The 27,044-nt window shown below is 37.8% G+C and overlaps 1 protein-coding gene across 2 annotated transcripts in view; it reads left to right on the top strand.

Moving 5' to 3' along the window:
• NEDD4 (NEDD4 E3 ubiquitin protein ligase) overlaps positions 1-27,044 on the top strand; it is a 120,029-nt gene that overhangs the window by 24,171 nt on the left and 68,814 nt on the right. The window contains exons 3-5 of one of the 2 annotated variants that reach the window (XM_046653935.1): positions 1,884-1,962; positions 2,062-2,100; positions 20,157-20,210. In XM_046653935.1, coding sequence (XP_046509891.1) covers positions 1,884-1,962; positions 2,062-2,100; positions 20,157-20,210 — 172 coding nt within the window. Of the gene's footprint in view, positions 1-1,883; positions 1,963-2,061; positions 2,101-20,156; positions 20,211-27,044 lie in introns of those variants that run through there. The other variant, XM_046653934.1, reaches the window with a different exon arrangement.

Here is a 27,044-nt window from a genome sequence, read left to right as displayed (position 1 = left end):
AAAATGAAAAGGCAAGCCACAGATTGGGAGAAAATATTTTCAAAACGTATATCTTTATTATGCAGAGGCCTTTAATCCACGATATATAAAGACCTCTTACAATTCAATAACAATATGATTAAAAGGCCAATTCAAAATGGACAAAACTCTTGAACAGACATTGTCTGTGGACTATCCAGGTGGACGTATATACCTGGGTGATGAGGTCAGGGGTATATATATGAATATTTACATTTACATTTTACATTTCTATTCAAGAGTATATAGTTATTGTTAAAACCATAGATGAGCTTGTGAAGGGAAAATGTAGAGAGAACAAAATACCAGGGGCAACACTTTAGGGAATCTCAGTATTTAACTGGCAGATGGTAGAAGAGGAGCCTAAGAACAAAACTAACAGGGAACAAGTAGAGTAGTATAAGGAGAACCAGAAGGGAGTTGTGTCGTGAAAGCTAAACGAGATGCGTTTCGAAGAGAAAATGGTCAGTAGTATCAAATATAGAGGACCAACGAAATAACTACCTAGAAAGTGTTGATTGTTTTAGCAAGATTTGTGACTCTTCAAGAGCATTTTCAGACGAATGGGTCTGAAGGGAGGAGGGGCAAACCATATTGGAGAGTTTTAAAGATGAATGGGAGTTGAAGACATGAAGGAGGTGGTATGCTCTGGTGGTTAAGAGCATGGCCTCTGGAGCCAGGTGCTAGAGTTCCAGTCGTGGCTTTTCCATTTACTAGCTGTATGATCTGCAATGAATTGACTTATCTCTCTGTACGAAATAGAGATAATAATAGTATCTACCTTACAGATGGTTATCAGGATTCAGAGAGTTAATACGTGTAAACTACTTAGAACAGTGCCTGACACAGAGTAATTGCTAAATAAGTATTAATTGTTATTGTAGTTTTTATTATTATTAATATGGATTATTCTGTTGAAAAGTTTGACTAAGATGGGAAGAAAAAAAATCTAGTTTGCTTTTCTGGAGGAGAGAGGAAGAGTTAAGGAGGAGGGAATTTGAAAATATATTTATATGACTAGAAAAACCTAGGTCAAAAGAAAAGCTGAAGGTATAAAAGAGAAGTGAAAATAGATGATGCAAGGTTGCAGAGGAGGCGGGAAGAAACTGGACAAGGGGATTGGCCCCACACTGGGGGTGCAACACCTGAATCACTGAAGTTAGGGGTAAAAATGGGTTCTGATAAATACCAGTATGTTGGGAGTAGTCCTATGGCTTCGATTTTTTTTCAAAGTAAGAAGTAAGTTTGTATGAGGAAATGAGAGGAAGGGAGTTGGTGGTGGAGAATGGTGAGAACTTGGGATACTCAAGGGAGATGGGAGAAATGTGACTGTGGACAAGTAAAGTGTCTAAAGTCTTTTGCTTTGCAAACCTAAATATCACAAGATTTTCCTTCTACGTGTCTGTTTGTAGAAGGGGTTACATGATACACAGTTATTTTGAACTGAAAACACTTTGCCTTTATTTTGTAAAAAGAGATTACACCCATGAGATAACTTCGAATCACCCAGGGTCCTATAAAGCTAGTGTAGACAGTCATTGAATTAACCATCCTAACTCAAAAAAAGAAATAGTAGAATGAAAATCAAACAAAATTTCAAACATCTAAAAAGGTTGGAAATCATTAAGTTGTGATTAAAAGGTTTTAGTTCTAATTCTTTGCCTATTTCACTAACATGGTACTTTAGCTTTTTAACAAGATGCAAAAATTACTATAATTACCCTTCCTTGCCGAAGGAACCCTTACTTTTAAGTATAGGAAATAATTGTAGAAATTGTTAACAAGGAAAATTCTGTGACTTTTATAGTTTGAGTTAGCTGGGTTTGGGAATAAGCAACAATTAAATTTTTTTTTAATTTTAACAGTGATCCCTATGTGAGAGTGACGTTATATGACCCAATGAGTGGAATTTTTACAAGTGTGCAAACGAAAACCATCAAAAAGGTTAGACTTAGCATTATTAAAAATTTTTTAAATACACTGGTTTATTTTTATATGACAAAATGTTAAAAAATTAGTTATACTATGTTTATTTTCTTTTAGACTTTGAATCCAAAATGGAATGAAGAAATATTATTCAGAGTAAGTATGCATTTTATTTCATTAAAACTGCAAAAATAATTTTTTTTATCAATAGGTTAGAATTAAAAGTTCTCACATAATATTCTAAAATGTAACTTATAAGAATTTGCCTAGATTTTTAAAACTTTAGAAAGAGTTAAGTCCAGGTATCCCTGTGGTGACATGGTCCTGGAACCATTTATCTTATGAAAAACATAAAGGTAAGGTAATGAAGAGCTAAAACCTGGAATTATTCTAGTATGCAAAACTGATTTAAAGACTGTATAATAGTCTTAATCCAATTTATCAGATTTTGGTGTTTTCCCTTAAAGACAATGCAATATTTGTGTCTCCCCAGTCATTTATTAAATAAACTGATCCAGGCAAGAAATGATGAGTTACTATCAATAACTGAATGCATTTCTTCTTATATACCCTTCATTTGTATTCCTGCCTTTCCCCTCACCACACCTCACTACACCATAGGAGCAAACTATAATCAGCAGTTATTTCAGGCTTCTCAGGAGGGCCATCAGACTGACAACATCTCCTTGTACCTGTCTGTCAGAGTCCTTACTGATGCCAGAATCAACAGCTTACCAGCAGTGGTAGAGAGACATATCAGTCATCTCCCCTTCTCTGCTGGATTATACCCATTTGTACATTCCATATTGAAAACATTCTTCCTTGACTTCATATTCCACTTTAGCTGTTGACTCTTTTCTCTGTTTACCCGAATAACCAATATCCTGCCCCCATCATTTCTCCTTCTCCAGTACATTCCTTAACCCACTCTAATCAAAGTCACATAGCATCCCTCAAATGAAACTGCTCTTCTTGAGGTCACCAGTGACCTCCACATTGCTATGTTCATCTAATCTCATCTTAATCTTGCTCTTAGCAGCATTTGACGTGGACGACCATTCCCGAAACACCAGCCTATCTGGAGTCTTCTATGGTGCCACACTTGATTTCAGTCAGGAAAACAGAAGCCCCTCCTCTGTATTTCACATTTGAAGTTTTTTTGTTTTGTTTGAGGATGATTAGCCCTGAGCTAACATCTGCCACCAATCCTCCCATTTTTGCTGAGGAAGATTGGCCCTGAGCTAACATCTCTGTCCATCTTCTTCTATTTTATATGTGAGACACCTGCCACAGCATGGCTTGATAAGCGGTGCGTAAGTCTGTGCCCGAGGTCTGAGCCGGCGAACCCCAGGCCGCCAAAGCAGAGTGCAGGAGCTTAACCGTTGTGCCACCGGGCTGGCTCCTTGTTTTGTTTTAATAAGTGGAAGGAAAAAAAATGTTGAAGCAAATGTCTGAGAAGCTATTGCTGAAGATCCAGCCAACAGTACCAACTAGAGTGCTTCTGGTTTTTCTCGTTCAGAGAAGGATCTCCCCCACTCTATTTAATATGGCATAAAAACAGCTTTTGTAATCAGTTTGGAAATTTTAGTCTCTTGAGGAAATGGTATTGAGTTGACTGGGTAGTCATTTGGAGGAAAATGAAACTAAATTTCTGGTTTACTTTCACTAGAATAAATTCCAGATTTGATAACCTCTGGTTTTGATTGCTTCTTTGGCATAAGTATTGCTTAGGAAAGAGTTTTAAAAATTCTCAAGTGGTTGAGTTTTTTATTTATTTACACTTTTATTATTGTTTTACTAATTTTATTGTGTTTTTTCTTAGAAATATATGTGTTCAATGTATTGGAGGTTTTTTGTACCTCTTACTCTTTTCTCTCTTTTAATATCTTTGGCTTGCACATGTCAAATAATTTTTAGCCATAATAAGGATGAATGTTTGTCTTGTTCCAAATTTTAATGGGAATACATCTAGCCTTTCTCCATTAAACATAGCTTTTTATTATTTATCATATTAAACAGGTATTTAGCTATTTATATTATTGTTATTTTTTTCAAGAGTTAAAAAAAATCAATACTTCTAACTTTAGACATGATGCATTGATAGGGCTTTGAACTTAACCTGATGCTGTAAACAACTCTAAAGCTGGAGCAAATATATTAAGGATTTTAGCAGGATCTAGACCCAGATTTTAGCAAACCCACAACATAATATTCAAAATGTATCCAGAATTATTTCACATACAACAAACCATGAAAATATGACCAATTCTCAAAAGAAAAGATAATCAACAGATGCCAATCTCAGGATGATCCAGACATTGAAATTATTAGTAAAATCCTTTAAAGCATCTATTATAACTTTTATAACCATGCTCTATGACATAATGGTAAACACTCTTGAAACAAATGGGAAAGTGGACATTCTCAGCAGACAAACAGAAACTATAAAGAGGAATGAAATAGAAATAGAACTTAAGAATATAATATCCAAAATTTAAAACATCACTGGATGAGCTCAATAACAGAATGGAGATAATAGTGAAAAGAATAGTGAAAAATGAACTTAAAGATAGATCAGTAGAAATTATCTAATCTGAAGAACAGAAAATGGAATTTGAAGGAAAATTAGTAGAGCCTGAGGGACCTGTGGATAATATTAAAAGAGTCTAATATTTGGGTCATTGAAGTCTCAGAGAGGAAAAAGACATTAGGGGAGAAAAATATTTGAAGAACTATTGGCCAAAAATATCCCAAATTTGGTGAAAGATATCTATTTACAGATTAATGAAATTCAGTGAAACCCAAATATAGTAAATGCAAAGAAAACCATGCTCAGACACATCTTAATCAAACTGATGAAACCAAAGATAAAAAAGGAATCTTGAAAGCTGCCAGGGAAAATAATACATTATTTATAGGGGAACAATGCTTCAGGTAACTATGGATTTCTCATCAGAAACTATAATGAAACAGCATAATTAAGATACCAAAAAAGAAAGAACTTTCAGGGGCCAGCCCCATGGCCGAGTGGTTAAGTCCACATGCTCTGCTGTGGCGGCCCAGGGTTTCCCCAGTTCAGATCCTGGGCGCGGACATGGCACTGCTCGTCAGGCCACGTTGAGACAGTGTCCCACATGACACAACTAGAAGGACACGCAACTAGGATATGCAACTATGTACCAGGGGGGTTTGGGGAGATAAAGCAAAAAAAAAAAGATTGGCAACAGTTGTTAGCTCAGGTGCCCATCTTTAAAAACAAGCAAACAAACAAAAACAAAAAAAAGGAAGAACTTTCAACTCAGAGTTCTGTATCTAACAAAAATATCTTTCAGGAATGACAGTATAATAAGGTATTCTAAGCTGAAGAAAAATAAGAGAATTTACTGCATGCCAACCCACTCTAAAGGAAATGCTAAAAGAAATTATTTAGACTAATGGTAAATTATATCAGAGGGAAATTTAAGACTTCAGAATTTAAGGAAAAGCAATAGAAATAGTAAATATCTGTAATTATAATAGACTGGGTTTTTTCCTCGTAAGTTCTTTAAAATATGTATGGCTATTGAAAGCAAAAATTATAATATCAGTGGGATTTTTCAATTTATGTATGTGTAATGCATATTACAACCATAATGTAAAAGAGTGAGGGTAAGGCAACCTATTTGTTTATAAGGCTTCTACATCTTACTTCAAGTGGTTTAATAACTTTAAGTAGACCATGAAAAGTTATGTATATTGTAATCCCTAGTGCAACCACTAAAAAATAATATACAGTGGGCTTGCCTAGTGGCACAGTGTTTTAGTTCACATACTCCACTTTGGCAGCCCAGGGTTCTCCAGTTCAGATCCCAGGCACGGACCTATGCACCACTCCTCAAGCCATGCTGTGGCAGGCGTCCCACATATAAAGTAGAGGAAGATGGGTATAGATGTTAGCTCAGGGTTGATCTTCCTCAACAAAAAGAGGAGGATTGGTGGCGGATGTTGGGTCAGGGCTAACCTTCCTCAAAAAAATAATATAGAGTTATAGCCAAAAAGCCAGTAACAGAAACAAAAAACAGAGAGCAAATTCATCAAGAAATCATAACAATTCTGTGTATGCACCTAAAAACAATGCTTGAAAATATACAAAGCTATCAATAATAGAACTGAAAGGAGAAATAGGCAAATAAACAATTGTATTTGGAGAGTTCAGAACTCTTCTCTCAGTTACTGGTATAACAGGCAGACTAAGAAAACTCCATAAAGATATAGAAGTCCTAGACAACACTATCAGATCAATTTTACCTAATTGACATTTATAGACCCTCCACCTCAGCAACAGCAGAATACATGGTCTCTTCAATTGTACATGGCTTACGAGTAAGCTGAGCCAAAAGCCAAACTTTAACAATTTAAAAAAAAATAGAAATCATGCAAAGTATATGTACTATACTCCAGTATAGTACTCCAGAATATAGTACTCCAGTACTATATTCCAGTATAGGCTCTGACTATAATGGAATTAAAGTAGGAATCAGTAACACAAAGATATCTGAAAAAATCCTCAAATATTTTATAGTTAAACATACTTCTAAATAACCCATGGGTCAAATTCTCAAGGGAAATAAAATATTTTAACAGGATGAAATAAAAATACAACGTCAAAATTTTTAGGATGCAGCTAAACCACTGCTTGAAGGGAAGTATATAGCATTAAATGCTTATATTAGAAAGGTCTGGAAACATTAATCTAAGCTTCCATCTTATCTAGAAAGTAACATCACTATAGAACCTACAGACATTAAATGGATAATAAGGGATACTAGGAATGACTCTCTGCCCGTAAATTCAATAACTTAGATGAAATGGACTAATTCCTTTAAAGACATTTACTAGCAAAACTTTAAGAAGAAATAAATTACCTGGAAAGTCCCTTATCTCTTAAAAAATTGCATTTGAAGTTAAAAACTTTTCAACAAGGAAAACTTCAGGCCCAGATGGTTCCACTGTTGAGTTCTACCACACATTTGAGGAATAAGTAATTCCAGTTCTATACAATGTCTTATCAAAAATAGAAGAGGAAGGAACATGTCCCAGTTCATTCATGAGGCCAGCATTGCCCTGATACCAAAACGACACAAAGACTTAATAAGGAAATAAAACTGCAGACCATTAACTCTCATGACCATAGCAATTTCATGGTAAGTTTACTAAATTGGGCCTCTTCCATTCTGAAAGGCCAGTAATTTGTCCTCACAGGGGGAGATACTTCTTCCGGGTATGTGTTTGCCTTTTGTGCCTGCAGAACTTCAGCTAGCACAGCTATCTGGTGGCTTACAGAATGCATGTTCCATAGGGATGGAAATCCACACTACATTTCATCCTTCCAGGGGACCCACTTCACAGAGAAGGAGGTGCAGGAATGAGCCCATGACTATGGGATCCATTGGTCACATCACCTACCACACCTTCTAGAAGGAGGCAATCTCATAGAGCCCTGGAATGGCCTACTGAAGGCACAACTGAGCCACCAATATGGAGGCAATGCTCTGCAAAGATGGGGTGCCAGTCTATTCATTAAATCAGAGACCTCAGTTATGAGGCTGTGTTTGCAACAGAAAGTGTATACAGGTCCAGGAACAAAGGAGTAGAAGTAGGAGTGGCCCCACTCACCATCATTGCTGAAGACCCACTGAAGGACTATGTGCTTCCCATCTCGGCAACTCTGGGCTCTGCTGAGTTAGCTCTCCAAGTCCCCAAATGGAGTACACTCTTTGCAGCGGACATAGCAAGGGCCCCATCGAACCACAGTCTACTGAGAGAGAGCCAGGGCACTCTGGACTCCTTGTATCCTTGTGTCCAGGAACCAACGGGTGACTTGGGTGTGCTTGTATGTATAGTCATTCTTCGGGGTCTGTCTGGTTTCTGCAAGGACAGACTGGAGAATTATATGAACATATGATAGGAACCAGCCTTGTATCCTATAGGTCTTTAGTGGTGGTACTAATCTCTGACATTCCCACTGGGTTGCAATATTTTTGTTGGTTTTGTTTATTTTTTTAACAGCTTTTTTGGGATATAATTCACATAACATACAATTCACCCTCTCAAAGTGTACAATTCAGTGGTTTTTGTATATTTACAGAGTTGTGCAACCATCACCAAAATCAATTTTAGAACATTTTCATCACTCCAAAAAGAAACTTCATACCTACTAGCTGTCACTCCCCATTTTTCCCCACAATACCGGTCCCCCCTCCATGCAACTACCAGTCTACTTTCTGTCTCTTAGATTTGCCTATTTTGGACATTTCATATAAATGGTATCATACGGTACGTGGTCCTTTGTGTCTAGCTTCTTTCACTTAGCATAATGTTTTCAAAGTTTAATCATATTGTAGCACGTATCAGTACTTCATTTCTTTTTATTGCCAAATAATATTCCATTGTATGGATATACCACACTTTATTTAGCCATGCATCAGTTGATGGACATCTGTGTTGTTTAGACTTTTTAACTATTATGAATACTTGTGCCGTGAACAGTTGTGTACAAGTTTTTGTGTGACCATATATTTTCATTTTTCTTGGGTATATGCCTGGGAGTGGAATTGCCAGGTCATATGAGGAACTGCCAAACTGTTTTCCAAAGTGGCTGTACCATCTTACATTCCCTCCAACAGTGTATGAGCGTTCTGATTTCTTCACATCCTTGCCAATACTTGTTATTTCCTGTCTGTTTTATTATAGCCCTACTAGTGGGTGAGAAGTGGTATCTCATTGTGGTTTTTATTTGCATTTACATGCTGTTTAATTCTTGAAGCATCTTCAGAATGTAATCTCTCATTCTCTATCACGCCCAGCAGGGTTATGCGGGATTTAACACTAGTTATTATCTTCATAGCCAGCAGAGAAGTGGGGGCAACTCCTGAAGAGAGAACCCTTTCCTTCGTTCGGGAGAAGCCTCTGCAGTGTCTACCGCATAAGGGAAGTGCTAGCTCTTGCCACAGAGGGCTGGGCTGCTGTACTGTGCAAGCTCTGTGAGGTTCAGGGGACTGCGGAGCCAAAATCCTCAGGAGCATCCACCCAGATCCTCCTATCCCAAACATCAGGATCCCGGGTTTTCCCAGCCAAGGCCCTGACTTTAACAGAGACTTGCAGTGGCTGAGCATTTAAATGTCTCTGGAGCTCTGCAACCCTGTCAACTCTATCTGAGTCTACTCGGTTGTGTCCTCTTTATAAGCTACCAAAGAGGCCCTGTGCCTCTCATATTTAACCCTTAGCTGTATGTTAACTGCCCTCATTTTCTCATTATCTTTCTATAAGTCATCAATACAGTATAGTAGTAACTAGCTAACTCCGTTGTCCCTGTAGACATTATTCTCCCCACATCTTTCAAGTATCACACTGGTAAGGGTGTTCCCCTCTGTTAGGACATTTCCCCAGACACCGCTGGAGAAATCTTTAGGAATTGGGCCACCACCTTGTGCCGAGAACTGTATGTGCCCCACATTCTGCTCCGGAAGGGCAGCTCCTTGCCAGCCTGATGAGTGTGGGCTGTTCCACAAACTCCACTACCCATACCGTCTCTGTTGGTGTGGGTCCTCTAAAAAACAGACACCAAGATGGGATTAGCTATGTAAGAGGTTTATTGGGGAGCACCTGTGAAGGTCAAACAGGGAGGATGCACAGATGGGGAGAACCTCCTCATCATGATGCAGTCCAAACTCCTATGCAAGGAGAGGGGAGAAGGGATTGGATGGGAAGAGCCTCTCACTGCAGCACAGTTCTGAGAAAGTCTCATCAAGGCTGATGGGGAGTCTCCCATCAAAGGTCATCTGGGAGGTTGTTAGGAAAGTCCAGTGCTGGGCAAGAATGGCTGAGCTCTAGCATCCCCATTGTGCCTAGTCTTTTACTGGGAGCAAGAAAGGAGAACACAGTGGGTAGGTTCATATGTGCATTGTTAGCTGGGGGCTGTCAGTCAACTATGCTCCTCACAGCAGCTTCTCTTGAAAGAGATCCAAGTACCTCATATTGTAATTCTTGGAGCAGCCACTAAGAATTAAAACAGAAAATTGTGGGTAAAAGTCCAATAAAGGAAATAAAGTGGAATATGAAGAAATACTCAATAATTTTTTTGAAGACAGAAGGGAAGAAAAGAGGAATAAAGACAAATAGAAAAGAAATAGAAAGATTATAGTTATAAAGCCAAATATCTCAATAATTGCTAAAAAAAAAAAAAGCAAGAATCAACTACTATAGGCTATTTACAAGAGACGCTGAGTATCAAGACATAGACAGGTTAAAAGTAAAAGTACAGACAAAGATATACCATGAAAACAAGGAACCAAACCAAGCCAAACAAAACAAAACCCTGATATAGCTGTATTAACATTAGATGAAGTAGACCTCAGGACAAAGAGTATTAGTAGACATAAAGAGAGACATTTCGTGGTCATAAAAGGGCTTATTCATCAAGAAGACATACGATCCTAAATGTGTAGGCACTTAATGAAAGAGCTTCAAAATTACAAAGCAAAAACTGACAGAACTAAATAGAAAAATAAAGAAATCCAGAATAGTTGCAGATTTTATCACTACTCTCTCAATAATTGATAAAACTAGACGAAAAAAGCAAGTACATAAAAGATTTGAGCAATGCTGTCAATCGACTTAACCTGTTTGGCATGTATGGAATACTACATCTAATACCTGAAGAATATACATTCTTTTTATATGCCCATGGAACATTCAGCAAGGTAGACCATGTGTTGGGCCATACAAGAAGCCTGATTATGTTTAAAATGTTTGAAAGTCAACAGAATATGTTCTCTGACTACAACAAACTTAAGAGAATTCAGTAAGACAAATATATTTGGAAAATCCACACATATTTGGAAATTAAGCAGCATGCTTGAAAATAAGCCATGGATCAAAAAAGAAATCATGAGGAAAATTAGAAAATGTTTTAACTGATTGATGATTAAATCATAACATATTAAAATATGAGATGAGTTAATTCAGTGCTTCGAGAGAAATTTACACCTTTAAATGCTTATATATAAAAGAAAAAAGATGTAAAAATCAATGATCTAAGTTTCTACCTTAAGCAAAAAAAAAAAAGTAGAGGGAAGGAAGTAAGAGTGGAAATCAATGAAATAGAAATGGATGAAAAGTAGAGAAAATAAATGAAACCAAAGGTGGTTCTTTGAAAAGATTAATGAAATTGATATACCATAGCTAGCCCAAGTGAGAGAGAGAGAATTCAAATGGCAACTATCAGAAATGAAAGGAACATCATACAGACATTAAAAACATAGGGTATTATTAGGGACAACTTTATGTCAATAATTTTAACAACTTAGCTAAAATGGATAAATCTCTTAAAAGCCTAAAATATGTCAAAACCAGTATGAGTAGGGATAGAATATGTGGATATCTGTTAGAGGAATTAAAATTATAATTAAGATTTTAAAAATTAAAATTGTTTAAAGTCTTCTCATTCTTTTTTATAATCTTGATTTCCTCTTAGATAGGATGCTTGAAAGTTGGTACTAATTTGGGATTAGAGATGTTACCACAAAAATAAGAAAGAAGGCCATGTGTAAATGATAAACCAGGCTCTTGACTCTACTGTCTTTTACTCATTGTCTCTTTTACCATAGTTTCGGTATTACCAAATATTCTAGCCAGCATTACTTTACTCTGGGATCACAGGCTGCACATTTATTTTAATCAGAAATTTTGCAAATATATTGCAAGGGTAACTAGATAAATTTGTGCAAATCAATGCTAATTCATCACAACTAGAAAAAACTGAAAACACATAGTGATTTATGACTGTACAAAGGACATTATTATGTGTGGTCTCCCATTTTCGTCTTTGTCATTTGTATTATTACACATAGCACAAAATGTCTTCAACTGGGTGTATTCACATAAACATATCTATTGAGATTATATATTACAGTAAAAACTTGGTTGTTGGGCATATAGCCAAATGGAAATTGTGGTCAGAAGTTGAAGGTAGGTTTATATCTTTGAGAAAATGTGAAGTTCAAAAAAATTTTTTGTGGAGAACTGTTATTGGTAGATTAACAAACAGAGGAAACTCCAAATTGAAGTCAGGGCTCAGTAGCAAATTATGGTTAAACGTACACTTATAGTTGCTCAGATGGGATGAAGGGAGGCAGGTTACAGGAGGGAAAAGAATCTGACATGTGAAGTGCTGGGTACAGGTTACGCACTCTGTACATAAGCGTAGTGCATGAACATCTGAGAAAGACAGCTCTACCTCCACTCCATTCCCTGTGTTCCTGTCATGCTTAGTTTGTATCTTTAGTGTTCACACTCATCATATTCTATTTACATGATGTGTATATGTTTGTGTGTATATTTGTAGTATGTTACAGAAACAATGTAACTTGTACATGGTATTTTTATAAAGAGAAATAAAAATTAGCCATAATTTAATCTCCATAAAACCATTACTGATTATGTGATCCTCTAGTATTTTTCCTGTGTATTTTATCCACATATTTATACTTCTCCACCTCCGCCATACAAAAAATTGTTGTAATATTTTTCTATACTTGTTTTCCAGGCACTTTGCTAATGCTTGTTAATGAGCTGGCCACAGTCCCTACCCTCATCGAAGCCGATCACTACTGTGGACCCCTCTGAACAAATTTCTCAAAATAATTGCCGCTGTGCTGAGCGTTAGGAAAGGGAAGACACCAGATGCTAGGGAGTGAATATCAGGGGCATATTAGGGAATTTAGGGGGATCCCTGAATCTATAGGATTTAGGGAAGGCCCCTCTGAGGAAGCATGTCATTTAGGATGCTTTCAGTTTCAGATAACAGACTTGAAATAACAACTAATATTGGCTTAAACAGTGAGCTCATTTATTCTCTCTAATCGCAAGCAGTATACACAGAGGAAGGGTGGTGACTGAACAGAGTCACGTGGGACCCAGCCTCTCTGGGATTCTCGTGGCTTTCTAGCCGTGGTCACAAGATGCTCGCAGCAGTTCCAAATGTCACAGCCTCACACAATGATGTCCAGAGGCAGAAAAGGGAGAGGTTTTCCCCACCTGTCTCCTTTAAAAAGGGAAGAACCCTTTTCCGAAAGTTCCCCCAGGAGACTTTGATTCATGTCTCTTGGGCCAGAATTGTGTCATGTGTATATTTCTCACCGAGTCCTTGGTAAAGAGAGTTGAGTTACCATGAGGATCAGAAGAATCAGGATTCAGCCCCTGGGGGTGTGGAGTGGCCATCTCTCCCTGACACGCATTGTCCAATATTTGAACAGAATCAGATTTCTGTAAGCTAGGAAGAAAGGGAGGGGCACCCCATTAATAAAGCACTAAGTGAATTATGTACATCCATACGATGAAGTCCTCATCAGCTGTTTAGAAAGAGGCAGATGTGTGTGTATTGAAGAGCATTAGCTTCAAACTGTATTTAGTGAAGGAACAAAGGTAGAGAACACTGTGTATATGATGCATCTATTTGTGTAAAAACAGAAACAAAAAAATGCTCTCTCATATGCCAATATTTGCAGAAAATACTTCTGGAAGGACCTAAGAAAATGTTTACAGTATTTTCTCTGAGGGTGATAAGAGAGAGATTTATAATTCGCTATATCTTTTTTACTGTTTTGGTTTTCCCCTACAGTTATGTATCTATAATTTATTTTTGTATTTGTTGATTAGAAATAACTAATTGGGGCCAGCCCAGTGGCACAGTGATTAAGTTCACACGTTCCACTTCAGTGGCCCAGGGTTCACCGGTTCAGATCCCGGGTGTGGACATGGCAACACTTGGCACGCCATGCTGTGGTAGGCGTCCCACATATAAAGTAGAGGAAGATGGGCACAGATGTTAACTCAGGGCCGGTCTTCCTCAGCAAAAAGAGGAGGGTTGGCAGCAGGTAGCTCAGGGCTAATCTTCCTCAAAAAAAAAAAAAGAAAAGAAAAAAGAAATAACTAACTGTATAGAAAAACAAAGTAGAAAGACATAAAACATGTAAATAAAAATGCCAAGATACTTTCTATCTATATAATGCTTGTAAAAAAACGTATCTAATTCATTTAAATTTTTTCAAGTTTTATTTTAAAATATACTTCCAACATATGTCCACACAAAAACTTGCACATGAATGTTCATAGCATCATTATAGTCAAAACGTAGAAAAAAACTAAATGTCCATCTATCAACAAAAGAGTGGATAAACAAAATGGGGTATATACATACCATGGGATATTATTCAGCTATAAAAAAAAGTGAAGTGCCGATAATGCTACAACATGGGTGAACCTCAAAAATATTATGCTAAGTGAAAGAAGCCAATTGGAAAAGACCACATGTTGTATGATTCCATTTATATTAAATGTGTAGAATTGGCAAATTTATAGAGACAGAAAGTAAATTAGAGGTTGTCTGAGACTAGGGAGGTTGAGGGGAAATTAGGAGTGACTGCTAAGGGGCATGGGGGTTTCTTTTGGAGGTGATGAAAATGTTCTAAAGTTGTGATGGTGGTTGCACACTGTATGAATATACTAAAAACCATTGAATTGTACACTTTCAGTGGGTCACTTGTATGGTATGTGAATTATATCTCAATAAAGTTATTTTTTTAATGTGCTTACATTGTGTTTCCTGCATCCACCAGCAAAATTTCCAGGAACACTACTTCAGGTTATTTATGAATATCACAGAATAAATTGAAACATATCAATCCCTTTGTTCGTTGAAAATTTGGTTACTCCTCTGGCAAGATTTTTTTTCTCTACTCTTTTATGCATGTATAGACTTGCATACTTACCCTTTTTCCAAAAACCTGTCACTAGTATTTTTGGTTTTGTTCCTTCTGCTTTCACCTTTCCTATAAATATGAGCCTGTAAACTCTATTTTTTGTGACCATAGCTTTACTCCTATTTTTAATAATTTTCTTAAAAAATCATCTCATCAAAGAATTCACACAAAGATTAAAAATGAGATAGTATAAAGGGGCTTATAAGGAACAGCAACAGACTCTGGTGCCCCATCCTCCCGCCTATTCCTGCTTCTCAGGAGGAAACACTTTTTAACTGTTTCTCTTTGTTATTGGATCATTATTCCCATATTGCTGAATAGCTCATACATCCATGTCCCAAGTGGACTTCCAGCTGTGATAGATGAGTAAATAGTCAACTTATGTTTGGCTAATAGTTTGGACTCTCATAGGATTCCAGGTTGAAGATAATTTTTCCTCAGAGACTTAAAGGCATTGCTTTATCATCATTGAGCATTGTGTTGCTGTTGAAAAGTCTGATTCTTAGTCCTTTGGGGATGGTCTTTCTCTCTCTGTTTGAAAATTTTGATAGTTATCCTTATCCTAGTGTTTTAAAATTTCACAGTGATATGCCTTGTGTGTACAGTTTTTAAAATCTATTATAGTGGACCTTTGGTAAGCAGTTCAATATAAAGACTGCTGTTTCCCTTTGGCTCTGAAAATTTTAGGGTGAATTATTTTTTAAATAAGTTTCTTCCCTCTGTTTGTGTTATCATTTGAGGATTCCAACTGCTTGGATATGGGGTCGCCTAGACTGATTCTGTCTTTCTCAACAGGAATTCCTCATGTGAACCACAGAACACAGGAAATGGTTTGAGTGACTGTTTTCTCACATCTTCTGAGGGTGGTCTTATCCAGTACCATTCTAGATACGTAGGAGAGAAATTAATAGATAGCATACAGTGAATGTGTTAGGTCAGCAAACTTTTTCTTGTAGGGCCAGATAGTAAATATTCTAGGTGTCACGGTCCAGGAGGCAAAAATCAAGGCTATTATGTAGGTATCTATATATCCATTTAAAATGTAACCATTTAAAAATATAAAAACGTTTTTATCTCATGGACTGTAAAAAAAAAAAAAAAATTGGGTGGCTGGCTGGATTTGGCCCCCAAGCCATAGTTTGTTTAACTTCTGTTTTAGGGCATTAAGGCTTGTTTCAGTGAATCTGTTCAGAAAAATCCTCTTTTTTAAATTTTCTCTCTCATTTTCCATTAACTTAGCTTTTTGTTCTACATTTTGTGAGATTTCTGCACATTTACTTTAAATTCCTTATATTTGAATTCAACAGTCACTTTTAGCTCCAAAACCTCCCCTTTGTTCTCCAATTGTTCCCTTTTTCTGGTATTCTATTTTTGGTTTATAGATGCAAGACTTTCCCAGATATTTCCAAGGATCCTAGTTACAGTTTTTTAGAGTGTTTTCTTTTGTTTTCTAAATTATCTCTTTTTCCTTTGAGGACAATTTTTCTGTTTGTACGTCTGTGATCTCTGGTAATTTAGCCATAGTTAACAGTGAGACGTAGAAAAACCATGTATTGCTTCTATACATAAAAAGGCATAAACATTCAACAATTACATGTTACATTTTTAGTTACCACTTATATTTTATATGTTAAAACCGGTGGTTGCATTTTTGTTAAATCTCTACCTGAACTCAGACGCAGAGAAACTCTGATAATGTGTGTGTGTCTGTATGTGTGTGTGTGTGTACCATCCAGAGGGCTGGGTGCTACCTGAACATTCTCTCATCAGGGGCAGTTGCCCCCTTTGCTTTGTACCCTGTGTTTTTAAAATAGTTTTCAACTCCCTCTGCCCTGCTTCATTGCTTTCATCCCTGCTTCATCTGTCTACTAAGGAGTTGTTGAAATTGCTCACCTGCTGGTGGCCTTCACATGTGATCTTTGCTGTGATGGTTTTCTACCTTTCATAAACTACTATTACTTATATAGGATCTTAAGAAGGAGAGATTAAATGTTTGTGTGCAGGTTGCCATTTTGAATTAGTATTCTTACACATTTTTAATTGTATTTTTTCATTTATTCTGTGCCTCTGATATAAAAAAAAAGTACACAAGTCTTTCATAGTGTTTATCATTCAGTAGGGAGATATCACACATACACGATTAAGTTTAGTAAAAGGAGGAATGTAGTCACTGTTGTGATAACCTGAAAACAGAGGAGCAGGAGTGATGGGAGATGAGGCTTTAGGGAGGAGTTGACGTTTGAGCTGAGGCTTCAGCAATGGGTGGCTTTTAGACACATGGAGAGGAGAAGGTATTTCAGTTGGAGAGACCTTAGCGTGTACAAGAAGTACAGGTCAGAAAGCGCAGGAAGCAGTGAGCAGTCTGTTTCTAACGTGATTGGAACATAGGGTGTATGTGGATTTAGTTGGGCAGGAGGACAGCTGTAGAAGACAAGGCTGGAAAGGCAAATTGGACTCATCATGAAGCATCGTTCCACGCTCAGGCGTTTGGATTCTATTCTTTAGGCCATCGGGAACAACTGTTGAGTAGGGCAGTAAAGATGGCCTAAACTGTCTTTTAGGTTAAGTCACTCCAGTAATAGTAGGAAAAACAGCTTAAAAAGATAAGATAGTTGAGGTACAGAATCTCGTTAGGAAGCTATTAATAGTAGGCTGAAACAGGACAGCAGGGGCCTGAGTAGATCAGATATTTTATACCTATTTTCTTAGCGATATGCATTGAACATCTACAGACTATCTGCCAGGTACTTTGACGGACACTGAGACTTCCGATTTTTCCTCTCAAAATGTTTTTCATGGCCTTGTCTCCCTCCCTATTCTCACTGGGACCATCCCAGGCAGCTCTCAGCACTTCATGCATGAGTTACTAGGGCCACAGTCCCCATGGACTCCAGGGTCTCTCTCCAGTCCAATCCATTCCAATTCATAAAAGCTTCATTTTCTTCCCTACCGATCAAGTCTTAACTCCTTTTCTGGATTTCCATACCCTCAGCCTGGCTCTACCCCAACAAACCAAATTTTTCTTGACACTTTCTAATACAAAAATGTTCTTATCAGTTTGATCTCTATAGAACATGCTCATTCTGCCCCCATGCCTTTCTTCATGTGATCTGCTGGCTGTAAATGTTCTCTATACTTTCTTATTCCAATCTTCCCATCTTTCGAGTCTCAGCTCAGCTTTATCTCCTCCCCAAAACTTTCTCTACATCTTCTTAGAAAAGACGAAAATCTTACACTTACACTATTCATCTTACACTATTTTTCTATTCCCCTGGTGTCTAGCCCTTGACTGGGGCTTCCATCCTCATAGTTGCCATGGCTACATTATGACTGTAGGAGTGCCCACTGTCCTAACCAAGTTCCAGACAGGAAAGAGAAATGCAAAGGGCAAAAGGGACGTCTCGCCCAGCTGAGTTAGCCCCCTCTAAAGAGCTCTCCCAGAAGTCCCATCCGCTGATTGCGACTAGGTTGGCCTCATTGGTTACCTCTAGTTGCAGGGAATCATTTTTATTTTTTGTTTTTATTTTAGTTTTTTTATGAGGAAGATTGGCTCTGAGCTAACATCTGTGCCAATCTTCCTCTTTTTTCTTGAGGAAGATTGCCACTGAGCCAACATCAGTGCCAGTCTTTCTCTGTTTTATGTGGGATGCCGCCACAGTGTGGCTTGATGAGCGGTGCTGGGTCCGTGCCTGGGATCCGAACCTGCAAACCCCAGACCACCAAAGCAGAGCGCACGAACTTAACCACTATGCCACTGGGCCAGCCCCCATTTTTAGATAGACATATTCAGAGCTTCAATGTTGGACAAATCCAAAGGGCACGGTTCAGATAGAAAACAATACATAAAATAGAATGGAGTGTTTGATATTTCAATCTGAGTGGTGACACACTATAGATATATAAAAAGTCATCAAGCTGTATATATAAGGCTAGTAAAATTTATACTTTACTGATTGTATGTTATACTTCAATTTTAAAAAATTAATGCCCCTCTCCCCCAGAGTTGTGCAGTATGGTGACCCTGGACATGTTGCTGCAGGTAAAATTAGGATTATGTTCTCAGAAGGACATAAGGGAGGGTGGACATTGGGTTAATTATCTAAAAATCTTCGTTACACTCATAGGACTTTTTTCTGAAGGCTATCCATACCTTTGACATGTAAACCAAAGTTTTAAAATATTGCAGTGTTTAATGTAATGTATTTGTCATAGGGAAAAAAATCAATGTAAATGTGAAAATTTTTATACATCATCTCAACTTCTGGTATAAACATTATTAAAAATTTTCTTTGTGTTTGATGTTTAGTAGATATTAACTTGATGTTGAAACGTTACAGCAAAAATGAAGGCAGTGGGGGACCAGCCAGGTGGCACAGTGGTTAGTTCGCCTGCTCTGCTTCAGTGACCCAGGGTTCGTGAGTTCAGATCCCAGGCATGGCCCTACACAGCGCTCATCAAGCCACACTGTGGCTGTATCTCAAATGCAAAATAGAGGAAGATTGGCACAGATGTTAGCTCAGCAACAATCTTCCTCAAGCTAAAAGAGGAAGATTAGCAACAGATGCTAGCTCAGGACCAGTCTTCATCACCAAAAAAAAAGAAAGCATTGGCTTTGAGAAATAAAATACTACGTGTTAATTTTTATTCGTGCTGTAAAATACGACAGTAAGTGAAAACTCAGTGTATACCTTTTGACTGCTTATGTATTTTATATAGTAGAAGTAACAAGTGATTTTATCAAGTCAGTACTAGAAGGATTCAGAATGCTACTTTCTATTAAATCAACTTCTACTTTGGATAATTCTAACCAGATAAATAAAAACTGAGTAAATAAAATTGATGAGAAGGTAAAATCTAGTCTATAGTTTTGTGGGGTTTTCTGAGGAAGATTAGCTCTGAGCTTCCACTGCCAATCCTCCTCTTTTTACTGAGGAAGACTGGCCCTGAGCTAACATCTGTGCCCATCTTCCTCTATTTTATATGTGGGATGCCTGCCACAGCATGGCTTGATAAGCAGTGCATATGTCTGTGCCTAGGATCTGAACCGGCGAACCCCGAGCCCCCCAAGTGGAGCACACGAACCTAACTACCACACCACCCGGCTGGCCCCTAGTCTATATTTTTAAGTGCTTGAAAATGTTTAAATAATTTTTTGAAATTTTACTTCCTTTCATTCTATTTTAGAAAAATAGGAAACAGAAGCAACCAAATCTATTTTGTTGTTATGATAAAACTATTAGAAAATGAATGACATGTGACTAGTGTGCTTTTGTATTAAGTATCTCATGTAACTTAAAAAACATTTTAATAGCAGGAATTAGGAAATAGCAATATTTTCAAGCATTTATTTCTCGGTATCTGTGGGTTGATGTTCACTTGTTTTTAAAGAAAGGTTTTGTTTTTCTTTCTTAGGTCCATCCTCAGGAGCACCGGCTTCTTTTTGAAGTATTTGATGAAAATCGATTGGTAAGTTGTATTTTACTAGTGTGAAATGTGAAGCAAGGGTATATTTCAGTACGGCAGCAAGGAAAAGTGGGTTGGGGATCTGTGATGTGAGAGATGATTTGGGGGGGTTTGGAGACTCTAGGCAAAATGATGAGGAAGATGAGATTTTTTTTCTGCTTCCTAGTGCTACTCTCTACCTTTCTGTTCTCTTCCCAAGCACCTCTCCTGATTGTCAGTTCTCAACAGATTATAAGGTATTACTCAAGGCCACTTGTGTTGAGATGGCAGGAGAGCTGGCTTCTTTGTCTTGCCTCCCCTCACACTCATCCTGGTACCCTGGTGGGTAGACCCAGGCTCAGGGAGCCTTCTCCCACAGTGTCTTCCATTGTGTCTCCTCACTCCAGTGAATTTTTTAGGGTGAATTTCTTAGGGTTGCCTGTATCCGGTTACGACATCCCATCCACTCTCTTATCCCCACTCTTCTACAGAGGAAAACTATCCTCTTCACACTGATAATATAAAGTCCTCTAAAGGATTGTCTGCTCTTACAGAGGCAAAAAGCAAAGTTAAACCTGATTTTATTTTTATATGATGGTAGTTCTGATTCCTGATTTCCTAAAGACTATCTTTTTCCTCATCTTGTCTCTTTGGAATCCTATTTCAAACCTTCTTTTTAGCATCTTACATTTATATTTTAATCCTGTAAGATTTGAACATGAAGGTAAAAGAACAGTGTTATGTATTCAGAGCTTATCAGTTATTAAACAGAAGCACCAAAGAAGAAATTAAACAATCCTATTCATTTTTTAGCTAACAAACTGTATTTTTTTAAGACTCTGTTTTTAGTGTGAGACTACATAACATGTTTTTTTCTCTCAAGAAATGAGAAGTATACTAGTAACTGAAGATATTGTAAATAAAATCTATTAATTAGCATCGTAAAAAGCAAAGGTGCTTTCTTGCTTCTGGAGGAAACTTCATCACTAACTGGCAATCTGATTTTTTAAGACTGAGTAGCAGATGTTGGTAATTTTTTTTTCCTTTTTCTCCCCAAAGCCCCCTGGTGCATAGTTGTATATTCTTAGTTGTGGGTCCTTCTAGTTATGGCATATGGGACGCCACCTCAGCATGGCTTGATTAGCAGTGCCATGTCCGTGCCCAGGATTCGAACCAGCACAACCCTGGGCCACGGAAACAGAGCGCTCAAACTTAACCACTCGGCCACCGGGCCGGCCCCACAGGTGTTGATAATTTGGTTATCAGATATGGTCATTTGCACAGCTTTTGTTTTCAGTTTGCATTTTTGCTTTTTGTATAAAATAGGGAATGGTTTCTTTTTTTCCCCCTCTGTCTCTACAGACCTGTTTTCCTTCCAGATGGGAGTAGATGAAATTTAGTTTTTTAATATCATGAATTATACATATAGAAGAAGGTATATATAATATGAATCTTTATTTTAAATAACAAGACAAATGTCTGTACACCTTAAGAACTAGAACATTACCAAAATCTTCAAAACCCCCTGGATCCTTCCCCAATAGCATCTCCTTTTCTTCCCCCACAAGTAGTAGCCACTGTCCTAAATATTATGTTTATCATTTCTTTGCTTTTTAAAATATTTTATCATGTATCTATCTATAAAAAGACAGTTTCCTTTTGCATATTTTTTAATTTCTTAAAATAGTATCACTCTGAATACATTCCTCTTTTTTGACATACTTTTTACTTAATGTTATATATGTGAGATTGATCCAAGATAACACATTTTCACTGAGGCATAATTCTCCTTCATCTGCAAATGGTATAATTCTGTAATTTATGTATTTATCCTCCTTAATAGGTATTAGTGTTTCAAATTTTTTGCTATTGCCAATTGATATACATTCTTGCTGTGTTTCCCAATGTACATGTATGAGTGTATCTCTAAGATTCATATTTTGAGGTTGAATCACTGGGTCATGGTATTGCTGGTATTATGTGGTATTACATTGGCGTTTTTCCTGTTGTTAATGACACTGATGTGAATATCTCCCTCATTCTTGGGTGCATCACTGATAAACTCTTTTATTTGAGTTATTTGCATGTTGTCCAAAGGAGGATAGCTCGCATTTGTGCTTTCCAGCCTGCTTAGTTGTCTAGTCTTTTTTGCCAGTAACTTAGTGTGGTGTAACTCTCTCTTCATTGCCAAAATTGATATTTGTCGTACACTGATAGGTGTGTTAACACTCCGTGGTGTTATGACATGTCGAAAGAAAAAAATTGCCTCTGATATTAATAATGGGATATTTCTAGATTTATAAACATGATATGTAAAAATTTTAAAAACCTTTAAAGCTAAAAGCAAAAAGAAAATAATGCATTGATCAGGATATTATAGATCTCCACACCAAGGAATCAGAAGTCTTATTGTAGTCCTGCCTGTGATTTGGTACATTAGCTTATAACCCTGGACAAATTATTCAATCCTTCTGAAAAATATTTTCTCATGCTTTAAAAGTTGGGATAACATTCGGCCAGCCAAGGGGCCTAGTGATTAAGTTTGCACACTCCTCTTTGGTGGCCTGGGGTTCACTGATTTGGATCCCAGGCGCAGACGTGTGCACCATTTATCAAGCCATGCTGTGGCAGGCGTCCCACATATCAAATAGAGGAAGATGGGCACAGATGTTAGCTCAGGGCCAATCTTCCTCAGCTAAAAGAGGAGGATTGGTGGTGGTTGTTAGCTCAGGGCTAATCTTCCTAAAAAACAAAAAAATGGGGATAACAGTATTTGCTCTACCCATCTGATAAATGTATTGTAAGGATAAAATGAGATAATGGGTATCAGAGCACTCAGGAAATGTTTCATCATGATACACATATAACTTTTGTGGACTCATACATTTATGGTTCTCTGATACTATGTTTTTTGTGTTATCTAAGGTATGCCACTTAAGGTATCTACTGTGTTAGATACTCTGCTATGCTTTAGAAATACAGCTTTTCTTGGGGCTGGCCCAGTGGCGCAGCAGTTAAGCTCGCACATTCCTCTTCAGCAGCCTGGGGTTTGCCAGTTCAGATACCAGGTGTGGACCTACGCACCACTTGTCAAGCCATGCTGTGGCAGGCATCCCACATATAAAGTAGAGGAAGATGGGCACGGATGTTAGCTCAGGGCCAGGCTTCCTCAGCAAGAAAAAGGAGGATTGGCAGCAAATGTTAGCTCAGAGCTAATCTTCCTCAAAAAAAAAAACAGAAAGAAATATAGCTTTTCTCAAGAAGCTCAGTTTACTAGCAAAAGGGAGCAAGAAATAATTAAAACAGGGTGGTGTGCATCATTCTAATCCTCTGATTTGTTGCTAGTCCTAGCAGGTAGCTGAAGTGCGCAGATCACCTGAGATGTCATAGAAGCCATAGCCATTGGTGGAGTAACAGGCTTGATTGTATAGCGATAAATGGTTTATGCCACTGTAAATGTCATTGTATCTTTATTCTCCTGTAGCATCCACAACTAAATTAAGGATATATCCTTTTCCTAGAAGATTCTCTTTGGAAATGTACAGAGAAGAGCACAGATATAATTTTAAGCAGAAACAATTTCTAGTCATCTGGAAAAGATTTGCAATATAAGCGATATTTATTTCAAGAAACAGTAGGCTTAAATTCCTTTTTTTCAGCCGATTTTAAGAATCTGAGCGTTATAAACGGTAGTAGTTTGGTGATGGTGATAGTGGTGGTGGTGTTGCTAGTGATGGGACATTTCAGAATGCTGTGCCTTTAAATGAATTCTACTCACTAATGCAAAAGTTAGTGCTTCTGCGTCACTGCCTTAGAGCTGCACCTGCACGCATCCAGCCTCTGAAGCTCTAGGAGACGTCTATATTCTTTGTTCCAGGTGGAGATGCGGTGCTTCTTAGGTTTAGGGGTTGTATTAAGGTTCTCCAGAGAAACAGAAGCAATAGGATACACACCCACACACCCACACACAGAAGGGGGGAGAGAGAGAGATTTATTTTAAGGAATTGGTTCACACAATTGTGGAAGCTGGCAAGTCTGAAATCTGTGAGGCAGAGCTGGCAGGTCGAAGATCAGATAAGAGCTGATGTTACAGTCTTGCGTGTGAAGTCTGCAGGGCAGGCCAGCAAGCTCAAAACTCAGACAGAGTTTCACTTTGTGGTCTTGGGGCAGAATTGCTGCTTCTTTGGGAAACATGTCTTTGCTCCTAAGGCCTTTAACTGATTGGATGAGGCCCACCACATTATGGAGCGCGGTCTGCTTTGCTCAAAAATCTGCTGATTTAAACGTTAATCACATCTAAAAAATAGCTTCATAGCAACATTTAGACTGGTGTTTGACCAAACAACTGAGCAAAGTAGCTTAGCCAAGACAGTACAAACAATTAACCATCCCAGTGGATTTTGGCCTTTGAAGTTCTAGTCAATGATCAGGGTTATGCGGAGCCTATCCATAGCATGGAGATAATCAATAACCACACATCTCAGAATGTGGGGTCCTGAGCTTCAGTCTAAGCCTAAGACATTATCCGTTTCATTCCAAGATAGGAAATTCTATAGGACTTGCATAGATCCCTCCCAGATGAGGGCTGCCACCACTCTCCAGCTCTTCTGCTCTTGAGGGTAGGGTTGGTGCCCCTCTTTTGGCTTCTGTTTGGCCAACGGGCTCCATTTTATCCCAGGTTCTCCATGTTCTACACCTAACTGCTGTAATGGTGGTCCAGATCTTGTGCAGTCCCAGACCAGAGCCAGCAATGCAAATGGCTGAGCCTCTAGAATTTAAACTCAGCCTGGAGTGCTAGGAAGTGCTAGGAAGTTCTTGGCTTACTTTCCTTTGGCTGAAGCCCTACTTGCAAATTTTTCAAGCATCATTCCTGCTTGTCCAGCTGCAATGCTTTTTGATATTTCTTTAGAAGTGGTACCTGGATCAACTTAAAGAAAATTCTGAAAGAACATGTTAGGCGATCAGAGTAGCTGTGGCGACCATCCATCCGTTTATCCACGCTCCTCTCTGGTGTTACCTAGTGCTCACTTTGTGCCCAGCATGAGCTCAGCAGGATCAGGAGAAATATTTAGTTATGGTCCTCGCACTCTAGAAGCTTAAAATCTGGTTTGGGGACGTGAAACCAATGCTTAGAGTGCAGCCTCCCAAAGAGAAAATGTTTATCTGGCCAAATACCTGAGGTTCATTATTTTATGTTAACGACCAGAGATTAATGCTTATGAACCAGAGGTTTTAGGCCACAGGCATGAGCAATCAGAGCTCATTGACTAGCCTCTTAGAAGTGATCCATTCTTTGAGTTAGCAGACTCCTAACTTAATTCAAGAAGGAAAGTTGCAGTCATTTGCAGGCAAAGTGAAAAGGTTACGACTCTTCCTTTTATAAAGAAAAAGGATGATAAGGGAATATTTGCTGAAGTCTGCAAAATGGTAAAGGAGATAGATTATACAAAACCAAAATAACAATAATTTTATTACTAAGTTTACAGTTTTATACACATTCTAAAACACAGTGCTATCTTATTCTAGTCAGAAATATAATTTAATAAATCCCATATTTCTATTTTGTCATGTCTTAGTTGATTAAAAATACTATTTAGAAAATTGTGATTGAGAACAAATTTATCCTGAGTTTTTTTTTTTAAACAAAGTGCAAGTATATGTTTTACATATTTGCTTTCACTTAGGAAAAAAAAACTTACCTAGAAAAATACAACTTGGGTGTAGTACCATGTGGTGTAAACAACTGAACTGTTTTACTTTTTACTTTCCTATGAATGAGCCAGTATATATTTATTACTGGAGTTCCAGCTATAAAATTCAGGTAAGGGGTTTAAATATACCCTGGAGTATTATTTAAAAATAAATTTGTTTCTTTCAAATCGAATACCAACCTTGGTCCATGACATGTGGGGGAGAAATTAAAATATTAAACTTTTATTACCTAGTAAACTGAAAATAAAGTAAAGGTTAAATAAATACAAAGCAGAAAAAATATATATGTATAAAATCACAACCTCTAAAAGGACAAACACTCTACTGTTCTCTGCTGTGGGAGCTTTATCAGCAGTAGTAAGGAATTCCACCTCTAGGGCAGTGCTAGTACTCAAAAATGTAAACAAGTGTATACTTTGTTTATATAAAGAAATATGCAGGGGTCGGCCCCATGGCCCAGTGGTTAAGTTCACACACCCCGCTTTGGGGACCCAGGGTTTCACTGGTTCAGATCCTGGATGCGGACCTAGCACCACTCATCAGGCCATGCTGAGGTAGCGTCCCACATAGCAGAAGTGGAAGGACCTACAACTAGAATATACAACTCTGTACTGGGGGGCTTTGGGGAGAAGAAGAAAAAGAAGATTGGCAACAGATGTTAGCTCAGGGCCAGTCTTAAGGGGGAAAAATATGCAGTATGTTTTTTCTTTCTTTATAGCTATCAGACAGCTAAATGGATTGTTTCAAAGCACCAGTAGGGGCCAGCAAAGAGCTCTTAGAGTTTTTCAGAAGAGAATTGGCATTGAGATATGTTTATTTGATGTGTTAAATCCTTGTTAGACTTCTTTAATTGCCACAACACTCTCTTAAGTGAATGAATTGCAGAGACAGTGGAATAAAATATCTTGTGTGCTCAAACTATATTGGGGTATAGTTTTTCTGTCTAATCTGCATATATTTTTAATGGAATGTTTGCTTAGGCTATTTCTTGGCAGAGTTTTAATAGTCAAAATATAAATGGCATCATTTAAAGACTGTACTACTTGGCTGGAAAAGACCTTAAAATTACAGGAGAAAATGCCTGGTGACAGCTTCTCTTTAACTTTTTTCCTCAGACGTATGCTCAGTTTTTGCAATTGTATTCCT

Source organism: Equus quagga, chromosome 2 (genome assembly GCF_021613505.1).
Source record: "Equus quagga isolate Etosha38 chromosome 2, UCLA_HA_Equagga_1.0, whole genome shotgun sequence".
In the NCBI taxonomy this organism is placed as follows: Eukaryota; Metazoa; Chordata; class Mammalia; order Perissodactyla; family Equidae; genus Equus; species Equus quagga.
This window is presented reverse-complemented; position numbering and strand designations above follow the sequence as displayed.